General features: G+C 43.6%; 1 protein-coding gene across 2 annotated transcripts in view; it reads left to right on the top strand.

The window, feature by feature from the left end:
- Positions 1 to 4775: 4775 nt before the first annotated feature.
- Positions 4776 to 23426, top strand: part of FAH (fumarylacetoacetate hydrolase) — a 103741-nt gene continuing 85090 nt past the window's right edge. Inside the window, exons 1-3 of one of the 2 annotated variants that reach the window (XM_073569018.1) lie at positions 4776 to 5066; positions 17152 to 17262; positions 22075 to 22196. In XM_073569018.1, the coding sequence (XP_073425119.1) occupies positions 4986 to 5066; positions 17152 to 17262; positions 22075 to 22196 (314 nt within the window). In that variant the 5' untranslated portion in view covers positions 4776 to 4985. Of the gene's footprint in view, positions 5188 to 17151; positions 17263 to 22074; positions 22197 to 23426 lie in introns of both variants that reach the window. The other variant, XM_073569019.1, reaches the window with a different exon arrangement.

A 23426-nucleotide genomic window follows, 5' to 3' on the forward strand; every position in this document is an offset into this window, starting at 1 on the left:
ACACTCAAACAAAAAAGCCATAACATGCAAACATGAAATATGAAAAATGAATTGCATTACTGCATTAGAAGTATGAAAAATTGAGAAAGCTTAGTGCATAAAATGGCCAATTTATGTGTACCTGGAAGCCACGAAAAGGCGTTTCTCGTTTTCCAGGACCCTAACCTGTTGTTGGCGACAGCAGAACAAAGTGTAGGTTCTGGAGTGGCCATCTCAGTCTCCTAACATCAATATCATTGAGCCTCTCTGGGAAGATCTCAAGCGCGCAGTTCATGCTAGACGGCCCAGAAATTTACAGGAACTGGAGGCTTTTTGCCAAGAAGAGTGGGAAAATAAAGAACCTCATCCACAACTACCACAAAAGACTGCAACAAAGGGGGAGTAATATTCCTGATAAAATTGATAACAAATTTTATTGAAAATGATAATACATATAAAAACGAGTACCAATAATAAGTCGTATATGAGGACAAGATCAGAAAAGAGGCTCAGTGGGAACAAATGAAACCAACACCCTCCATACAAGAGGTAGAGTGGCTATCATAAGTGATATCTGGACATCCTTCATACCCTCTAGGTATGGCTCTATGATGATTTATGTGACTATGGTTTTTGCTTTAGTATTATTGTTCACAAAAGACTTCAAGCTGTCATTGATGTTAGAGGGGGCAATACACGGCATTAAGGAATGGGGTATGTGAACTTTTGATCAGGGTCATTTGTATGTTTTGGGTTGTCATTCTGATTTAAAAAAGAAAACACAGTAGTTTGACAATAAATGGCTTCACCCAACCACTAAACATGAGTGGAGAAAAAGTTTTGGTGTTATCATTAATATTCTCTGGAAAAAGGCCACGAAAGCAAAAATTCTTCCGGGGTATGTAAACTTCTGAGCACAGCTGTATGCCTTAGCTTTGACTGCACGTAGTTTCTGCAACCACTGAGATATATACATCCAGCAATGGCCAGAGTCTGTTCTCTCAATAGGGACTTCATGCAAAAAAAAAAAAAATCTTATATTTTTTTTTTTTTTTTTGCAGTCACCTGCTATAAATCAATGCCCAGTCTAATGTACTTTGCTATACAGTTAGAGGGCAGTCTTGCACCGCTCACTACCACATCACCACAGATGTCACATCTATGGCGAGAAGATCTCTGTTCAATGGAAGTCTTCAACTGTCTGCTATGGTTTTAGTGAATCCTGCATAGAGCAGGGGCTTGGACATGATGACCCTGGAGGTCCCCTCCAACTCTTAATTAACATTCTATCATTCTATGTCCTGCTAGGTAGCTGTAGACAAGATGTCACCTGTCCTGCTCAACTAGTTAGAAAGTGAGCAGAACTGAACTAACCCTTTAAATATACTGTATGAAGATGCATATCGGCCAGATGTAAGGCAAAGAAAACCTGTGCCGAGATAATTTTATAAATGTACTGTCCGTGCATGAACATGGTCTGCTCACAGCAAAATTCCTAGGAAGGGGAAGAAAAAGTATACAGACAGGATAGCATTGTATCGTAGCTGACTGATTCTTTTTGTGAGGCAAAACATCAGTGTTTTACTTCAAAGAAAGAATCATTTGTGATCCCGTGCTTTATTGTCTGTACACTCCCCACTGCCGCCCAGGAGCTGTGGTATGATCAGACCATGTTCCTGCATGGTCAGACACAGCCATTACACAATACACAGCAGGGGCACATTTATAAGATTATCTCAGCACGAACATTTTTTTTTTTTAACACAGCCAAGTGTGGAAATTATTATTATTCCAAAATCTATTGATTAAAATGAACTTTTCTTTCTGGGAAAACCCTTTAAAGGTTTTACCTCCTGTCTTTCAATGTGATTTTTGATGTCTACTTTTTTTTTTTTTTTATAAAGTCCATCAATATGATCATGGAAATGAAAGAAATTAGCCTAAATAAATAAGTGTTAAATGTTTATCCTCATTGTATAAAGTGATGGCATATGACCAGCATATGCTCTGAGACCACCATCTTGAAAAAGAACGGGGCTGCGGCAGTGTTGTGATGTTGGGACACATTGGCCGGTTTCAGGTGACCTCTACAGGAAAGTCCCAGAGAAATTTCGCGGAGGATGCAGTATTCCACCAGTGCTGCGGCCTCTTAACTCTCTGGATTGGGCGAATTGTGGCCTCTTCATGTTAATTTGTAATGAGATAAACAAAAAGGTCCTAAGAAAAGAACTTGGACGTTAGTTGAAGTGGTTTTCAAGGCAGACTCTTCTGCGGAAGCAAAAAAAGCACAAGCACCCATAAAGAGTCGTCGGATGGAGCAGTCACAAGCATCTAATGCTAGCGCGCGACTGAAGCAAGCAATGGTTGCTGCTGTTTAACCACTTAGATGCCAATGAATTCTGTAGCAATAATGTGGTCCCATTTGAGAGTGGATCACTTCTTTGCACATCACTGGCCCTCTCCCTGTAAGACCATTTGCAAGGCACAGATGGGTTACTATGGCAGGGTCTCTGATGCCCCAGCCAAATCCTGTGGACATACCATAAATGTCTGAGATGGCAATAACCCTTTAAGGCGGGGACTTGGCAGCAATCCGTGCACTTTGTGGTTGTGGGAAATCTGTTTCATTCACAGGCGTATTGGATTGCTGACCTATGAAATTTCTTGAATATACAAAAAAGAGATTGAACCCATACATTGAATGAGTAACCAGATCTAACAGTATGATCTATGAAAATCAGGTATACATCCCGTGACCGTGGTGAGGATGGGGTACTGGCAAATCCATCCCAGAATGAGTCTTTAATGGGAATCTGTCATCTGATTCATGCAGCGTATACCACAGGCACCCTGAATCCGAGGCAAACTGCGGCATTCCAGCTGTGTATGTTTCTGGCAGGGGCTACACACTGACATTGCAACCATAGTGTTGCATTGCGGCATGGCATCTAATGAGCTGTGCTGCCCCATTGTGACTATGGCAGAGTTGCAAATATTTAGGAATGAGTTGGATCCTCTACCAGAAGTGGCTTGCTGGTGTAGACTTCAGTGCAAGTGGCACGCGACTTATCTGTTTTATTTTACAGCAAAAACAGCTCTAAAATAGTTGTGTGACAGTAAATGTGCAAATGTTTTTTGTCGCTTGACTTTTTAAAAAAAATTTCTCCTGGGTGACAAATGTTCCTTTGCTAGCCCTAGCCTTACCCTTAACACTGCAGCCAGCTGGGGTTATGCAGTCTGAGGCAGCCCCTCGCAGCCTGCTCCTATTGACTGACAGGTTATTCCCTAAGCACAGAGAGACCTGTCACTCAAGGGGGTCAGCAATGGGGGAAAAGCCGCTTGCTGTCAATCCCAGTGCTGGGGGCAGGGGGGAGAGGATGAAACTGAATACTGATGAAGAACAAGCCAGTACCGCCCAAATTGTGATTGACATAATACTCGGATAAACATTTATTTACATGGAACCTGTCTAGTCCCATAACCACTGGGAAGAAAAAAACATTTACTTATAGCAGTGACTCATGTCAGTGAGCCAGGACTAGACAAGTGCCTGCCCCTGGACTAGTCCTCTAATCATGCTCCCCTTCCATACAACCTATAATCTGCTGAACATGTTGTGCTGTCAGATGACACTCCTGTGATCCTACCGTTAAATTGGGTGTGATATCCGTTCCATTTCATGGTAGGGCTACTGCCACTTTCTGCACAAGATTTCCAGCAATCCGGTCGTGAAGCACATTGTATGGAATATTGCAATGCCGGGGGGACAGGATGAGAGGATTGTAGCGAGGACTAGTCTGGGGCACACTGCGTCCTACCGGACTAGTCCTGGCTCATATGATGAGCTGCAGAGTAGAAGTGCTTTTATAAAGCAGAAATGCTACACTGGAACCTCAAAGGTATTAAACTAGGGCTAAATGACGACTTTGGCCCGGTCACGGTAAAGATCGCTCTGTTCAGCTGCTATATCGCTGCGTGATGCAGGCGGAAGGGGTCATTCTAGGGGCTTTGCGACCCTTAGCGTGGCGTGCTCTGGCCACAACAAGCAAGTTGGTAAAAGTTGGAAATCAGTTTGATTTTTTCACACTTGCTTGTCACGGTAGCTAAAGGGATCACATGCAACCCCCAGTCACTTGCATTATGCAGTGATGTAGCAGCAATCTTTGGCTGTACGACTTGTGGTGCCAAAGTCACCAAGTCGCCACAGAATTGTAATGCTGATCTGAACACGTGTGTGGAAATATAGATAGATAATGTACCGATTCCTGGGGGTCTGACATCTACTGTATGAACTACTACTGTTCCATTCAGTCAGTAAGACCGCTGGAAATGGCCGAGTGCTGCACTCCACTGGCCTTCAGGACTCCCATTAAGAATGAATGAAACAGCATTGATCCTGATTGACCATAGCTCCACTCACACAAGAGTGAGCCCCGGTCTTCAGGATCGGTGGGGGTCCCAGCAGTTGGACTCCCAGAGATCGGGAAGTTATTCTCTATCCCATGGATATGAGATACTTTCCAGACTTGAAAATACCCCTTCATTGAATCTTACACTGTAGGATAACAGGTTGGCATGGTTCTAGTGACCTGTTCCTCTTATGCTTATTAGCAATAACTACGTTAAAAACTATAAGCCAGAAAGCAAAACCTATTTTGGATCTGATGCAATGACATTTCTGTCCTTCATTACAGGTAAATCGTCAGCTTTGAGCTTTCCTTGAACGTGGATATAACTGGGCTGCACCCAGGGTCTGAGCAGACTGCACTGCAGACAAAGCTGCTGTCAAATTTGGGATAAGTCTTTGAACTTTGCTCTCAGGAATGGGCTGAGTCATCCTGACCCTGGTTTTCATTAGTGACATCCCGGTGGGTGTAGTAGTTCCTCTAGGCAGGATTGGTTAGTGAGGAGGAGGAAGTGTACAAGGCCTGAGCCTCCCCTCTCCTGACACATCTGGAGCTGAGGATCACACACAATCTGGGGCCACTCTCCTGTCTCTGCTCACAATGTCCTTCATCCCTGTAGACCCAGACTCCGATTTTCCTATCCAGAATTTGCCGTATGGGATTTTCTCTACAGAAGATGAGGTTGGTACTGTTGTTGTACAATGATGAGGTTTATTCTCTATAAGTTTTTGCAGATTTTCAGAAGTTTGCTGCGATCATACATGAAACTGGAGAATGTGCTTGGATTGTTTCAGTTCTTCGGGTAAGAAAACTGTTCTTGTTATGCGACCTCATTAACCCAAGAGAACCAATAATAACAAAAGCTAGCCATCCGGGAGTGACATTACTAATGGCCACGCTCAGTATTGTAGCCTAAACCAGGAGTGGGAGATACAGAAGCTGTGACGGGTTTCTATTACACTTATCCTCTGACTGTTCCTCTCCTGGTTTTGGCTTACAAATACTGAGGTAAAAAATTCACCAAATACTGAGGTAAAATACTGAATGTGAACGTGGCCTTAGACTGGCCATAGTGCCTGTTCGGCTATGTGCATACGTTGCGTATTTGTAGCAGAATTTTCTACACCAAAAAAGCCAAAGTATTTGTAGGAAAACCGCTGCCATTTTACATGCGTTTTGGTTGTTTTTACTTTCATTTGAATGGTTGAAAAATGCTGAAAGAATTAACATGCTGCAGATTTGGAGAAAGGAAAAACAATTATTGTTAAAATCCTCAAGGAAGAATTAAGCAGCGTGTGCATGAGCGTTCAGAAATCTCACTTAGTCTGCTGGTACTATAAAATGCGGCATTTTGAATATAGGTTATAGTATGCCTGAATGGCAGGTCATACACTGCTGACTGGACGCAGGGAGGCTGCTGCAGGGAGTACTTTGTCCTAAACTTTCACTTGCTGAAGGACTCTGCCGCACATATAAGCTATAATCAGCTGAAATGGACGACTTTGATCAATTAGTCGATTGTTGTGTGGAACTCTTACAAGAAGACAGATGCGATCTTTTGGGGTAGGGCTTTTCAGCTGGTGATGGCTGAAGATATCAGTGTTTTGCACGATAAGTGGGAAATTGCCAGAATTTGTCAGGTTAGGAGAAAGTCCACTGTGCTGTTTTTTTGCTTTTTTTTTTTCCAAAGGGAACCTGTCACGTGAAGAAAAAAAAAGCAAAAACTCTATTAACCTGCAGGTATGGGGGTTAATCTGAAGGTCAATAGCATTCTGAATCTGTAGTGTGCGGTATTCAATTACGGGGGTAATTTCGCCAGTCCTAATGCTGTGCTGGCTGTCAGTCAGTGCCGGGGTGCAGATACATCCGCCGCTCACTATACACAGAGCGATGACTGAAACTGCGCCGCTGCCCTCCCCCCAGTTGTTGAATTCTAGCTCCAACGTACCTGTTGGTATTCTGGTCAGCCGTAGCACATAATGACTGAAGAGTGGGCGTGGCTGTCTGACATTTGTGCGGCTCTCCATGACTTTGAGGACTTCACAAATATGGTGAGTGGTGATGATGCCATAATCAGCACAACAGTCGCTGCTCACAATTAAACATGAGGCTATGCATGCGGACCAGGTGGAGATGGAGGAAGACACGAGATCGGGAGATACTGCTCAGCAGGGACAGGCTCACTCTGATAAAAAAATGAACAAAGCCTGGATTAGCCCCAGTTTTTTTTTTTTTTTTTTTTTTTCACAGATGACAGCAGCACATAAAGTGTTTTTAATGTTCAATATTTGAATGAGACCCTCCAGTTGTTGCCTCAAAGGGTGTATGTGTTAAAGGGAATCTGTCACCTACTTTTGGCGGGCTATTTAAATGAGGTCGGTCCGATCCCATGGGCGGTGTTTCCGATCTTGGCCTCCGTCTGCAGTTTTTTCATGAATAGGAGTAGGCGTCTGCCATTTTTCGAGCGTGCGCTAAGCATTCTTGGCTCGCGCGCACACACAGTATACTATTGTCCAACTGCGGGCAAAGCCGAAAAGCCTTACTGCGCATGCGCTGGTTAACTAGGCTCCGGAACACAGCAAAATACTTCCGGGGCTTAGTTAACCGACACATGCGCAGTCAGGCCGGTTTCACATTAGCGCTTTTTCAGCGCACGCACGGCCGGGGGTAGCTCCGCCCCCGAGCCGGCTCTCTGCCCGGCGTGCCCGCCCCTTGCTTGTAGCGCCGCCTACTAGCGGACAGCGGCGCCTGCGATCGGGGCACCCTATCTTTAGCATAGGGTGCGCAGATCGTGCGCTAGTTGCGCTTTGACCTGCGCTGCGCACTTTTGACGGTGCGTCGTGCGCGCCAAAATCAAACTTTTCGGATTTTGGCGCGCACGGCGCACCGTCAAAAGTGCGCAGCGCAGGTCAAAGCGCAACTAGCGCACGGCCTGCGCACGATCTGCGCACCCTATGCTAAAGATAGGGTGCGCCGATCGCAGGCGCCGCTGTCCGCTAGTAGGCGGCGCTACAAGCAAGGGGCGGGCACGCCGGGCAGAGAGCCGGCTCGGGGGCGGAGCTACCCCCGGCCGTGCGTGCGCTGAAAAAGCGCTAATGTGAAACCGGCCTTAGGCTTTTCGGCTTTGCCCGCAGTTGGGCAAAGCATACTGCGTGAGCCAAGAATGATTAGCGCACGCGCGAAAAATGGCGGACACCTACTCCTATTCATGAAAAGACAGCGGCCAAGGATGGGGAGGAGGCAAAGATCGGAAACATCGCCCATCGGACCAGACCAACCTCATTTAAATAGCCCGCCAAAAGTAGGTGACAGATTCCCTTTAAAGAGAGGTTCGTTGGATGCAGTGAAGGGCTGGAGGCAGGGAAGGGGTTAACAGGATTTACAAAACAGGTAGTTAAACAAGGGAGGCAAGACTAGTAACAGCAATGATGGGAATTGCACACAAACACAATGCACGAGGGAAAGATATACAAAAAACAATGTAACTTATCGCTTGCGGCTCTTGCAGAGGAGGAAAGGCTGGAAAATCTCCCGACGGCGTCGCAAATCGTGGACAAAGTCTCTGGCTCTGTTAGGCCTGTTTCACACATCAGTTTTTGTCCATCAGTCAAGATCCGCCGTTTTGCAAAAAAAAACGGATCCGCCATTTTGCTTGGCGGATCCGTTTTTTTTTCCCATTGAGTTGCATTAGCGGCGGATCTTGATGGATGGCCATCCGTTTTTTGTCGGATCCGCCAAAATTTTGACGTCCGCCGACATGCCCGAGCGGAGCATGTAACGTTTTTTCGGGTGGCAGGATCCGCACTTCTCACTGCGCATGCCTGAAATACTTCACTGAGCCTGAAATTTAACCCTCAAGTCTGTTCTGGCGGCTGGAAAAAAATTCTCTTTCTCTCTCAAAATCCGGGCTACGGTTCCTTTAAAATTCTTCATTCATCGGATCCGTCAAAAAAAAAACGGTCCGGTGGCATCCGTTCACATCAGTTTAGCAACGGATCCGCTTTCCGCCATTTTGGCGGATTTTAACTGACACAAAAAACTGAAGTGTGAAACAGGCCTTACAGAGGTACGAGAAGCACTGTCTCCCGATGGTGCTCATGAATCCAGTCCTGCTTGGCTTGAGTGCGCTGGAACGTGTAAGCAGTCCTTTTTGTAGATTCCTCAGGGATAGCGCTGCACAAGAACTGTGGGCACGCTCACAGACCGCGGCAGTGGGCGGTCCTCTGGAGTAGTCTCTAGGAATGGAGTGAGTCAGCTTATCTGCAACTGTAGGCAGGGAAGAGTTGTCCAAAGAGGCAGAGTCAGGAGTCAACTCAGTCGTGACACAGTCAACTTTTAATTATAGAAGGATAGGGAAAATGAAGGGAGGTCAGCTCACCAGTCTCGGTTGCGATGCATAATCCTCCTGCGCACGGAGTCACCTTGATCAGGGGTGTTGACTGAAGCAAAATATAGGATGGAATCTCCAGCGCTGGACTTCAGTTAAAAATACATCATTTATTGTAAATTCTTAAAATCGAACAGAAAAAAGTGTGGATAAGGACATACAGGCAGATGGGGTCTCTGGTGGTCTCCAACTAACGCGTTTCGACCTAGAGGGTCTTACTCATGGTTCACACTAGACCAATACTGACGACTACAAATAGTACAAAAACTAGTAAATCACAGGTGTTGGACAAAAGAATTAATGAAAATAGGGAGTATCCCTACCAGTTAACTCTTGCAAACACTCAGCCTAATGTGGAGCTGAAACAAAAACTAGTCGGAAAAACAGGAAAAAAAAAAAAACTAATAAAAAGATATCATAAGAATATAATAACAATCACAAAAATTATCAGAATAACCAGAATTGAATAGGACTAAGTAGAATGTAAATATACAGAAGAAAATATCAATCTAATTGCAATATTAAATCAAGTGGTTTGTTCAGACCTAATGGTACTCTTGTATTTAATTTAAAAATCCAAAAGGATTCACGATTTAATAATTTTCTCCTGAAATCACCTCCCCTAGTAGATCTATAGACTTTCTCTATTGCTATAATTTTGAGACTATCAGTTTTACCTCCATGAACAGTTTTACAATGATAAGAAACTGCTGAAATATTATAATTGCTACTAGTAGCTTCTGACAAGTGTTTCCTAATTCTCTTTTTAAGAGGTCCTATTGTACAGCCTACATATTGTAGGTTACAAAAAACGCATGTCATATAAAGGCTTTTCCAAATGTGGACATCATCCCTGTAAAGTCTGCAACTATGTGGTTAAAACCAGCAGATTCACTTCTACTGTTACTGGCATATCATACCCTATTCAGTCTCACATAAATTGTAATTCAGAAGGAGTAATATATGTTATTGAATGCGTTTTTTATGTAGGCTGTACAATAGGACCTCTTAAAAAGAGAATTAGGAAACATTTGTCAGAAGCTACTAGTAGCAATTACAGTGGGGAAAAAAAGTATTTAGTCAGTCAGCAATAGTGCAAGTTCCACCACTTAAAAAGATGAGAGGCGTCTGTAATTTACATCATAGGTAGACCTCAACTATGGGAGACAAACTGAGAAAAAAAAATCCAGAAAATCACATTGTCTGTTTTTTTTTCATTTTATTTGCATATTATGGTGGAAAATAAGTATTTGGTCAGAAACAAAATTTCATCTCAATACTTTGTGATATATCCTTTGTTGGCAATGACAGAGGTCAAACGTTTTCTGTAAGTCTTCACAAGGTTGCCACACACTGTTGTTGGTATGTTGGCCCATTCCTCCATGCAGATCTCCTCTAGAGCAGTGATGTTTTTGGCTTTTCGCTTGGCAACACGGACTTTCAACTCCCTCCAAAGGTTTTCTATAGGGTTGAGATCTGGAGACTGGCTAGGCCACTCCAGGACCTTGAAATGCTTCTTACGAAGCCACTCCTTCGCTGCCCTGGCGGTGTGCTTTGGATCATTGTCATGTTGAAAGACCCAGCCACGTTTCATCTTCAATGCCCTTGCTGATGGATGGAGGTTTGCACTCAAAATCTCACGATACATGGCCCCATTCATTCTTTCATGTACCCGGATCAGTCGTCCTGGCCCCTTTGCAGAGAAACAGCCCCAAAGCATGATGTTTCCACCACCATGCTTTACAGTAGGTATGGTGTTTGATGGATGCAACTCAGTATTCTTTTTCCTCCAAACACGACAAGCTGTGTTTCTACCAAACAGTTCCAGTTTGGTTTCATCAGACCATAGGACATTCTCCCAAAACTCCTCTGGATCATCCAAATGCTCTCTAGCAAACTTCAGATGGGCCCGGATATGTACAGGCTTAAGCAGTGGGACACGTCTGGCACTGCAGGATCGGAGTCCATGGTGGCGTAGTGTGTTACTTATGGTAGGCCTTGTTACATTGGTCCCAGCTCTCTGCAGTTCATTCACTAGGTCCCCCCGCGTGGTTCTGGGATTTTTGCTCACCGTTCTTGTGATCATTCTGACCCCACGGGGTGGGATTTTGCGTGGAGCACCAGATCGAGGGAGATTATCAGTGGTCTTGTATGTCTTCCATTTTCTAATTATTGCTCCCACAGTTGATTTCTTCACTCCAAGCTGGTTGGCTATTGCAGATTCAGTCTTCCCAGCCTGGTGCAGGGCTACAATTTTGTTTCTGGTGTCCTTTGACAGCTCTTTGGTCTTCACCATAGTGGAGTTTGGAGTCAGACTGTTTGAGGGTGTGCACAGATGTCTTTTTATGCTGATAACAAGTTTAAACAGGTGCCATTACTACAGGTAATGAGTGGAGGAAAGAGGAGACTCTTAAAGAAGAAGTTACAGGTCTGTGAGAGCCAGAAATCTTGATTGCTTGTTTCTGACCAAATACTTATTTTCCACCATAATATGCAAATAAAATGAAAAAAAAAGACAATGTGATTTTCTGGATTTTTTTTTTTCTCAGTTTGTCTCCCATAGTTGAGGTCTACCTATGATGTAAATTACAGATGCCTCTCATCTTTTTAAGTGGTGGAACTTGCACTATTGCTGACTGACTAAATACTTTTTTTCCCCACTGTATAATATTTCAGCAGTTTCTTATCATTGTAAAACTGTTCATGGAGGTAAAACTGATAGTCTCAAAATTATAGCAATAGAGAAAGTCTATAGATCTACTAGGGGAGGTGATTTCAGGAGAAAATTATTAAATCGTGAATCCTTTTGGATTTTTAAATTAAATACAAGAGTACCATTAGGTCTGAACAAACGACTTGATTTAATATTGCAATTAGATTGATATTTTCTACTGAGTCCTATTCAATTCTGGTTATTCTGATAATTTTTGTGATTGTTATTATATTCTTATATCTTTTTATTAGTTTTTTTTTTTCCTGTTTTTCCGACTAGTTTTTGTTTCAGCTCCACATTAGGCTGAGTGTTTGCAAGAGTTAACTGGTAGGGATACTCCCTATTTTCATTAATTCTTTTGTCCAACACCTGTGATTTACTAGTTTTTGTACTATTTGTAGTCGTCAGTATTGGTCTAGTGTGAACCATGAGTAAGACCCTCTAGGTCGAAACGCGTTGGTTGGAGACCACCAGAGACCCCATCTGCCTGTATGTCCTTATCCACACTTTCTTCTGTTCGATTTTAAGAATTTACAATAAATGATGTATTTTTAACTGAAGTCCAGCACTGGAGATTCCATCCTTTATTTTGCTACAGTCAACTTTTAGAGTGAGTACACCAGGGAATGGATGGCGTGGGGTGAGCAGTCGGAGAGGGAGTCAACCTTCTCTTGTCGCTTTCCCGCCAAGTCTCCTTCCTTCCCGCGCTCAGTCCTCTTTTTATATTCCCCGCGCCCCCTGTTGTCCAGCGTGAAGGTCCTCCCCCAACAGGGGTGACAGTCCCGATAGTTCTGGCCCCAAAGGGCACCGGAGACCGTTGACTCTGTCTCTGCTCATCTTCTTACATATGGATGACCGTTCTTATAATTTTGCTTCCTGCCTTTGAGTGTAGAAGTACATTGACTACACTTTGTCCACAAAATTTTAATGATGCACTCCATTTGGTGCCTTCAAGGGTGCATGGATGACCGTCCTTATAATTTTTTTTTTTTTTTTGGCTTTGTACTCTGGGCAGAGCCTTTATAAGTCTAGGAGTACCACTACATGACAATTTGAACAGAATTTGTACAAGGCCTTCTTTTATGTCTAATACAGGGTGTATTGGAGTCCCTCTTCCATTTATGTTTTTGGCAGTTCTTGCTTCCTTCATATATTACACTGAAATCTCCTTTTGAATTTTTTTCTAAAAAAAAAAAAAAATACAAAAATTTGGCTTACTTAAATTATTATTTTTTTAAATCTTGCCTTATATACAATGTTTCTTAACCCCTTAATGACAGCCAATACGTCTTTTAACTGACCTGAGATATAAAAAAAAAAATCCCGATACAGGTGACAATCCAGCAGCTGTTGACTGTACACTATAGCTGACAACTTGCTGTATCAGCCACGGTCATTGTTGGCACCGTCCATGTCTGTTTAACCCCTTAGATGCTGCTGTCAATAATGACTATATCATATAAATGATTAAAAGAGTGTGGGGACTCACTCTTTATTCCCATCAGCACCCTGAGATCATGACTACTGCAACCTCCTGCTCTGTGGCCTCCCCTCTAACACTTGCACCCCTTCAATCTATTTTTAACTCTGCTGTCCGACTAATCCACCTGTCCCCCCGCTATTCCCCGGCCTCTCCCCTCTGTCAATCCCTGCACTGGCTCCCCATTACCCAAAGACTCTAGTTCAAAACCCTAACCATGACATACAAAGCCATCCACAACCTGTGTCCTCCATACATCTGTGATCTAGTCACCCGGTACTTACCTGCACGAAACCTCCGATCCTCACAAGATCTCCTTCTCTACTCCCCTCTTATCTCCTCTTCCCACAATCGCATACAAGATTTCTCCCGCGCATCCCCCCTACTCTGGAACTCTCTACCACAACATATCAGACTCTCACCTACCATGGAAACCTTCAAAAAGAACTTGAAGACCCACCTCTTTCGACAAGCCTACAACCTGCAGTAACCACCGATCCACCAAACCGCTGCACGACCAGCTCTACCCTCACCTACTGTATTCTCACCCATCCCTTGTAGACTGTGAGCCCTCGCGGGCAGGATCCTCTCTACTGCTGTACCAGTCGTGACTTGTATTGGTTAAGATTACTGTACTTGTATGTATTATGTACACCCCTCCTCACATGTAAAGTGCCATAGAATTTATGGCGCTATAATAATTGTGTGGTCCTGATGTTTGCCATAGCAGTTCATGGCCAAATAACAGCCTTAGAGTCTCCCGGCTATAGTGGCCTGTTCAGAAGTTACTGACATTTAGGTGGTAAAAATACACTTTTTCATTTCTATCATGCCACTTTGTATTCATTTGTGAAAAGCACCTGAAGGGTTAATAAACTACCTGACAGCAGTTTTCAGAATGTCTGTTTTTAAAATGGTATCACTTTTGGGGTTTTCCAATATGTAGGACCCTCAGTCACTGCAAACCTGGATAGGTCCCTAAAAGAAATAATTTTGTAAATTTCCATGCAAAAATGAAAAATTGCTGCTACATTTTAAAACCTCCTAAAATGCTAACAAAATAAATTAGCATTTTACAAATGGTGCTGATGTAAAGCAGACATGTGGGAAATGTTATTTATTAATGTTTTGCTATAGTATGACTATCTGGATTAAAGGGGATAATCATTCAAAGTTTGAAAATTGCTAATTTTTTTTTTTTTACATTTTTGTCAAATTTCTGAATTTTTTTTTTATAAACAAACACAAAACATATCAACCTAAATTTACTATTATCATAAAGTATAATGTGTCACAAAAAAACTCTCAATCACTGGGATTTGCTGAAGCGTTCCAGAGTTATTAGCACATAAAGTGACGCTGGTCAGATTTTAAAAATTTGGCTCTGTCACTAAGGGGTTAACATTGTTTTCCCTGTAAACTACAATTTCTCTTCAATTTTGAATGTTTTATTGTCACTTCTTAAAGCGGCGTAAAAGTGTGTTCTGAGCAGCGATCTGGGAGTCAGAGATGCTTCCAGGAGTCTTCCCCATGCTGCTGTCCTTCCATTCAGCACTTTTTTTTTTTTTCTTCCATTCCAACATTTTCACTGACCCACAGACCTCCTTGTAGGGTCTGCAGAAAAAATGTTCAGATTTCCCATTGACTCCCATTATGGTGTGTGCACACGCTGCGGATTCTGCTGTGGATCCTCAGCGGATTTGGCCCTGCGAATCCACAGACAGTGTACAGTACCATGCAAGTCTATGGGACTTACAATCCGCAGTGCACATGCTGCGGTTTTTTTCACTGCGGAAAAGCTGCGGTTGACACCTATTCCATTGTCCTGGTGTCAAACTGCAGGGGATTGCACTCTGACCAATGTTAGTGAATGGGTGACATCTCACTTGGGGGTTTTTTTTTTTGTTTTTTTTTTTTTTATATGTGCTTGTTTGGATATTTCATTGATACAAGATACTTACGTAAATCAGCCTCACAATAGAAGAACGTCTTTTTTTGATCAGGATTTATTTTGTTCTATCTTAAAATGTTGCTTTATTTATAATTGTGCCTTTTTTCAATTTCTGACCACTAGAGCGCACTCTAATACCTATAATATCAGAAAGTAGTTCTCTGCAGGATACATGCAATGTGCTGTCAACAACGCAGGATATTGGCACATTTGCCACACACTGATCATGCACAGATATATTGTTATAATCTACTTGACTGCATATTGTGATGGCTAACATTTTTTTGTTTTATGATTAGTGGTGGGATACAGTCCACAATAGAAATGGCTCACTTGCTATAAAGGGACTCGGTGACTTGCATTTTACTCTTCAGCTGGATTCACATATGGTCCCCACATTGTCATTTCCATCAGGCATTTAACAAACCTCAGAATGGAAATTGACGGGGGAACGGATTCCATTGTTTACAACAGGATCTTTCCCACCTTTCCAGCACGTTCGCTTTTGTGCCGGGGGGTGCAGACAACGCTGCGGTGGCTGATCATGTAATGTTGTGATCCGGCCCCGAACCAGCGCTTGATGAAAATGAAGAAACAGCCTGATGGCGTCTGATGCGTTTTTTTTTGTTTTTTTTCATTAGTTTTATCATCAGTTCAGATCCTTTTGTGTTGTATCAGACTAGAATGAACTGAACCTGAAGCCGTGGACATGTGTGGACCCAGCCTCCCACAGTGGATGTACTGGTGTAAAATCCACGCCGGTGATTACCAGTCATAAACGGGCAATTCAGAGGCTATTCCCAAGGAATACATTTATCACCTCTGCTAAGTGTCATTTGCAATGTCCAATAGCACAATGAGAGAAAAACGGATGGCACTCACTGTTGAGGCTCATTCACACATCCGTATTTGGTCAGTATTTTGCATCAGTGTTTGTATGCCAAAACCAGGAATGGAACTTACCAAGAAAAAAATATAATTGAAAGACTGACTCCTGTTCTGTGTTTTGGAGACACTCCTGATTTTGGCATACAAATACTGATCTGTGAAAGAGACCTTACCGAAAGTAGAAGTCTTTATTTCATAGATAAAAATGCATGGGCTCAGGAGCAATGCAGGGAGTGCGGAGGACAACGGCTGTTTCGCGCTTCAACGATTAGGACCCGTTGGAGTGCGAAATGGCCGTTGTCCTCCACACTTTCTGCATTGCTCCTGGGACCATGCATTTTTATCCATGAAATAAAGACTTCTACTTTCGGTAACGGTGAGTGACATCCTTTTTTTCTCTCATTGTGCTATTGGACTTTGTATATTTTCTCAGGATTGATCACACGTTCCTTGGGGTATATGGCGTTCATATTGTGTGTGAGGGGTCTGTTTAGATTTGTCTAAGAGACTGCAGCGGTGCCAAATCTGTTTTTTTTTTTTTTTTTTTTTTTTTTTTGGACTTCATTTACGATGTTCTCCTTGATCTGGTATTTTTTTTTTTTTTTTTTCTTTTGTTCCTGACATATGGACCCTTTTCTGTATGTAAATCTAATCTTGATTGTCAACTGGGTGTGATCATCAAGAAGACGGCCACACCCACTTCCCTATCAATCCTTGATTTACATTTAGGAAAGAAAGGGCCATATCTCAGGAAGGGAGAAGAATAAAATAATACCAGATAAAGAGTAATATACGATTTTAAAAAAATAATTGCATATTTATGGTGACAGGTCATCTTTAAGCAATGGTTTGACCCCTGCTCTATCATCTTCGACAGCAGGGCCATGTCCGTCACTGCCATAGAAATTAATCAGCAGTGGAGCTTGCACAGGAGACTTTCTTGACTTTCTTAACACTTGTTGAAGTGTTCGGTTTGTGAAATTGATGGGAGGAATAGGTTAGATTGTGAGCACTGCGTAGAAGCTGGCTGCTATTAGGAGATAACAGCGAGCTCCAGCCATCCTGGACAGCTTCAAAGCAGTGTCTACAAGACGAATGGAAAAGAGCTCTGAGCACTGCACATATTCTGCTGTTTAGCAGCGGTGGTCGGTCTCCAAGGCAACGAGCTGGAAATAAAAGTAATATGTCATCTGAAAATTTGAATAAGCAGGAAATTACTTGAATTTAGAAGCTCTAGCTGTCAGTACCCGTTTATTAAGATGGGAATAACCTTTTTAAAATAATGGTCAAAGTAATAGATACTAATCTTAAGAAATAATAAAACACACCTTTTCTTTTTCTTGGCAGCTAAGACATAGGATAGGAGTGGCTATTGGGAACCAAATCCTGGATCTGAGTGTCATCAAGCATCTCTTTAATGGCCCTTTCTTGTCGGAACATCAAAATGTATTTTTTGAGGTATTGTATGTATAAGCTACTTATCTTTCTAGTATTGTTTGTATAGGTTATATAATTTGCTATCCATGTATGATACATTACATGTTAACTATCCATCCATTTTTTTTTTTCTTTTTATAGTGTAGTATAGTGATGCAAACATCACCATAACTATTATTTCTCAGGATCCAGACTTGAATGTTAAATCAATTTACACACATTAGTACTGAAATTATCTCTTGATGCTATGAGAGAATGGGGAAGCACAAATACATGGTATGTAACACATAGTAATTAGGCCAGGGCCACAGTACATGGCTACACTGCAGTACATGGCTATGATACAATGCATAGCTACAGTGCCATAAATGGCTATAGTACAATAGATAGCTACAGTACATGGCTACACTGCAGTACATGGCTATGATACAATACATAGCTACAGTACCATAAATGGCTATAGTACAATAGATGGCTACAGTAATTGACTACACTACAGTACATGACTATGATACAGTACCATAAATGGCTATAGTACAATACATGGCTACAGTACATGGCTATGATACAGTACATAGCTACAGTACCATAAATGGCTATAGTACAATACATGGCTACAGTAATTGACTACACTACAGTACATGGCTATGATACATTACATAGATACAGTGCCATAAATGGCTATAGTACAATAGATAGCTACAGTACATGACTACACTACAGTGCATATTTATGCTACAGTATGTGGCTACGCTATAGTACGTGGATGCGATGCATGACTACAATATAATACATGACTATTGTACAATAGATACAATGCATGGCGACGCTACAGTTCATGGTTACAGTACTGAACTTGGCTACACTATAGTGCATGGCTGCAGTACAGTACACAGCCATAATACAATAGATGGCTACGGTACATGGCTACAGTACAGTAAACAGCTACAGCATAGCTAAATCTTATTTCTTGCTACTAAAACAGAGAACTGTCCCACTGATGATTTTATGATCACTAATGCAGGCCTCCAATGTACCATTAATCGTAGCCGGCAGATGTGATAATAATTTGGCTATACAGGATGTATTATTGTGTGAAATAACGGCCAGGACTTAACAGGTGAGTTATCACCTGCTTATAAGAGAAGTATCACAAGTATTACCACCAAGTGAACAATGAACAGTATCTACCACAGAGGCACCATTCAAATGCCACAAAGCGTGTTTTCTAATTAATTGTATTGAGGACGGTTTATAAATTTGGCTTCCACCTTATAATCATGTGTATAATGTATAGACTATTTATGTGGCCTATCGATTTGTAACCACACTGCCCTATTCTGTTTTTTTGTCTTTTTTTGGATTTTCAGTTGTTGGGTATGTCTGTTTATTGATTTTCACTAAAGATTGAATTAAAATTGGATATAATGGGCACATACTGTTCACTTGTTGGCAGGGGCGGACACAGACTGTAGTGGGCCCCTGTGCAAGAAATTTTTCGCGCTCCCCTCCCCCACCCTGCCCTTCATAGGGCAACAAAGTTATTTGTTGTTATCTAATATTGAGGCTATGCAGGGCTGGATATAATATCTGTTATCTGTAGGGTGCTGCTGGGCTGTATTTATTATTTGCCAGTTGCAGCCTCCAAATTATACATACATGCCAGCACAGCCTCCAAATAACATATATAGCCCACTAGCCCAGCATTGCCTCTAGTTGTTAATATATATACAGCCCAGCACAGCATCCAAAATCATATACAGCACAGCCTCCAGTTAATATACACAGCCCAGCACAGCCTCCAGTTAATATATGCAGCCCAGCACAGCCTTCAGGTAATATATACAGCCCACCACAGCCTCCAGGTGATATATACAGCCCAGCATAGCCTCCACTCCAGGTAATAGCTACAGTCCAGCATAGCTTTAGGGTACCGTTACACCTAGCGATGCACCAGCGATATGACGCGGTCAGGATCGCTGGTGCATCGTTAGGTGGTCGCTAGTGAGCTGCCACACAGGCAGATCTCACCAGCGACATCGCTGGGGATAGGGATCGCTACTTACCTGTCACACCAGGCGATCCTGCATCTTCCCGCCCGGCTCCACGCGTCGCTCGTCGGCGCCACAGGAAGCGCCCGACGAGGAATGGTCCAGGAGCTTCTCGCGCGATCAGCAATAACCAGCGGGGGAGCCGGTCGGAGGTAAGTATCAAATGCAGCGATATCGCTAGCAATATCACAAAATTGGTGACTTTACAGCGATATTGCTAGCGATATCGCAGTGTGTAACGGGGGCTTTAAGGTAACAGATACAGTCCAGCATAGCCTTCAGGTAATATAAACAGCCTCCAGGTAATATATACAGCCCAGCATAGCCTCTAAATAACACATATAGCCCAAGACAGCCTCTAGGTAATATATATATATATATATATATACACCCCCGTTTCCCTTTGTTTCATAATGCTCTCCCCCATATGCGGTCTACTTTTGGCATAGTGCTTCTCGCCCTATGTGGTTCCCCCAGTTTATGCTGCTTCACCTCATGTGCCCCCCCAGTTTATGCTGCTTCTCCCCCTATGTGGGTCGCCCGATTCATGTGTCTCCTCCTCCTCCTGAACCGCCCCATTCATGAGCAGCCAAGCATCTCCCCCAGGGCCCCCCCATTCATGAGCAGCCAGGCCATGCTTCCCTTCTCCCCAGGCCAGGGGCCCCCCATTCATAAACAGCCAGGCCATGCTTCAGTTCTCCCCCAGGACGGAGCCCAAAAAAAATCATGCCTGCCATGCTTCAGTTCTCCCCCAGGAGCCCCCCAAAATCATGCCTGCCTCGGTCCCAGTCCTACAGTCCTGCTCAGCTCTGGTACTCTTACCTGGAGCAGGCAGGGCAGGCCAGACCAAGAGGATCCATCCACTGTCTGCACATTCCTGAGCTGTAGCATTTAGTTATGGGGCACGGCACACAATGACTTCACAGACACACACTGACACTGTGGCTGCAACCACCAGCCGGCCGGCGCCACACGCACAGTGAGTGACAGTCAGTCTGTCTCCTCCTCTCCTCCCCCACAGCGGCAGCGCAGCACAGCACTGATGCTGATCTCACCTCAGGGCTGGCTCCTCTGCACCGACGCTCGCACTCTCAGGACCCGCTTCCGCCGCCTACCGCAGCGCTGCTCTCCTCCTTGCGCCTCGGATCCATGGCGCTCCACATGGTAAATTTGAATAGGTAAATAATTAGCCATACCTCCGAACTTTTGAAGGGAAAGACTGACAAAGGCTGCGGCGCGCGCAGCCGCAAATCTTAGGCCACGCCCTAACCACACTCCTTTTGTGACCAGTCACACCCATGTCCACACCCAACTGCACCCATTTAGCACTGCTGATCACACTGACTGGTAATGGGGGCACAGTGGCTGGTACTGTGGGCACACTGACTGGTACTAAGGAAAAGAAAGAAAACAGAGAGAGAGAGCCAAAAGAAAATAGAGAGAAGAACAGAGAAAGAAAGAGAGAACAGAGAGCGAAAGAACAGAGAGAGAGAAAGAGGGAAAGAAAGAAAAGAAAAATAAAAGCACAGAGAGAAAGGGGGGAAAAAAAAAAAGAACACAGAGAAAGAAAGTGGGGACAGAAAAAAAGAACAGAGAGAGAGGGGAAAGAACAGAGAGAAAAAAAGGGGAAAGAGAACAGAGAGAAAGAGGGGAAAGAAAAAAGAACAGAGGGAAAGCTAAAGAAAGAGGGGAAAGAATAGAGAGAAAAAGAGAGGAAGAAAGACAGAGGGGACGAAAGAACAGAGAAAGGAAAGAAAGAACAGAGAGAAAGAAAGGGGAAAGAACAGAGAGAGAGAGGAAAAAAAAAATAAAGATTAGAGAGAGAAAAAGAGAAGGAAAGACAGAACAGAGACTGAGAAAGAAACAGAGAGAAAAAACAGAGAGAGAGAAATAAAGAGAGCTTCCATAAAGATACTATAGCAGCCCGTCTCCCATTGTAGTGCCCACCTGAGCCTCCCGATGCAGGACATATCATGATCCGCACACATGGCCGGCATCCCTGATTCCAAGGCGATCCTGCTGTCCGCGCTGTCGGAGGAGGACATGGTGATGGATCTGAAGCATTCCCTAGTTCTTTCACAATCGCCTCATGAAATTACCTCATTTCCGGTCAGCTTCCAGCACATCACTTCTGGTGGAACATCACGTGCGAGTTTTAAAGTGCTCCTCGGGGCTCCGCTGTGCACTCCTGTGTCGGAGGGAAAAGCCCACTTTGTATGCCTCGTACGCACTTGGCTGCACCCCGTACATGCAGTGCACATATGGCTCCACTTCGTACACACGCGGCTCCGCTACATCCACACTAAAACCTTCCTGACCCCACACAGAAACTTTACCTCATCCAGCAGCATGACAACCAGCGCAGCAGAGTGCAGACAGACACGGAGCCTGAGGCCCCTGATCATGTAACCCTGACTCCTCCCTTCTCACAGGTCCTGTGTGCACAAAACACACAGCCCAGCCACACGCTTGGGAGCCATGAATTAGCCATACGGTGCTGGAGGGGCCCCCTCTCCCCCGGGGCCTCCGTTCAATGAACGGGCTGCATGGGCGGTAGGTCCGCCCCTGCTTGTTGGTAATAATTGTCTTCTATCTTAGGTACCCTGAATACTTTTGGTTATTTTGATTCATATTGTAATGGGTTTATATATCCTAGTCTTGGTAACAACTCTATAAGATGGGTCATTGGGGATTAGTAATTCTAAGTGATATGAACACAACAGCAATATTAACTGAAAATATATCCTTTGTACTGTTATAAATGTCCGCTGTGTTATCGTAGGCAACCCTCAATAGTTTCATGGCCCTTGGGCGCAGTGCATGGAGAGAGGCCCGACAAACCATTCAACAGCTTCTATCAGCAAGGGAGCCGACACTCAGAGACAGCAAGGAGCTGCGTGCCAGGTGAGTGGAGCCTATCCTGTGTGGTGGTACTCTGCATCCGTATGACTCTCCTATTAATCGCCGGGAGCGCGGTTTACCCAATGTTTAGGGTCACTCACCTCAATTATATATGTGACAGCTCTGCCGCCCATCTCTCAGCCACGCTGCTGCCAATCTGGCATCTAGCAGCGGTCATGGTTTTCATCTGTCATTATAAATTGCTTTACTGATGTGGCAGAGTTTCGTTAATTTAACCATTTGGGGCCTTGTTGTTCCCAAATAGCTAAGGCTTCGCACACACATATGTATAATGACCCTTCAGAAGCTATATGGAGCCATAATATGCCCCCATATAAGTGTTTGTTTTTTTTTTTTTCATATGAAACCTGACAGAAAATATTTATGGCCTTATCAAGTGCTTTATAATCAAGCTCTTCTCGGTAAAGCAATGCCCCCAACTCCTCGATACCCCGATAATCTACAGAGGGAACACAGTGGCACATTGTACCTGCTGTTCCTCTGTACAAAGCCCTCAGGACCCTGGGTACCACCACACAAATGGCAGCTATACCATATGCACGCTTTTTAGGGGAACGTTCAGAGAGTCTTTAGAAATGGATTCGCTCCAAAATCCACATGAAAAAATGAAGCGTCAAATACACTTTAAAAACTCGTACTCCTTATTCATTTCAATGGAAAGTCCACTTTGCTGCTCATACGACAGGTTTTCTGACAAGGTTTTGAGAACATTGCCACAGTAAATAAAATAAGTGACATGTCACTTCTGAGGTAAATTCTGCGAGGAATCCTTCCCAAACTTGACACTGAGGAGACAGAGTTCAGCAGCTCCATCAGCTATTACAGAGCTCAGCCATTGGCTGTAGCGCCATCTACAGGACAGACATGGGGACAATGGCAGACATTGGGAGCAGCGGTGGAGACTCTGGCCTCGAAGGTTGCGTATAGGACAGTTATATATATATATCAAAAACCTGCAGCCGGTGAGTGGGGACTTCCAAAACAAGAAAATTCTTTTTTAGAGATTACAGTACAGTTATAGATCGTGCCGTAATTTCTGATTTGGGTCATCCGCTTTTCTCATCTTTTCCATCACGCACCAGACCAACATGATGACTTTTTCTCCATCTCCAGAGACAGATATGACTTCTCAAACTTCCAGCCCCAGCCCCACCTATTCCGAAACACCCTCAGAAAAAAGTACAGCGGACTGCGTTCGAAACGTGTTGCATT

The sequence above is a fragment of the Dendrobates tinctorius genome, unplaced genomic scaffold (assembly GCF_039654945.1).
Source record: "Dendrobates tinctorius isolate UK_male_01 unplaced genomic scaffold, ASM3965494v1 ptg000022l, whole genome shotgun sequence".
Classification (NCBI taxonomy): domain Eukaryota; kingdom Metazoa; phylum Chordata; class Amphibia; order Anura; family Dendrobatidae; genus Dendrobates; species Dendrobates tinctorius.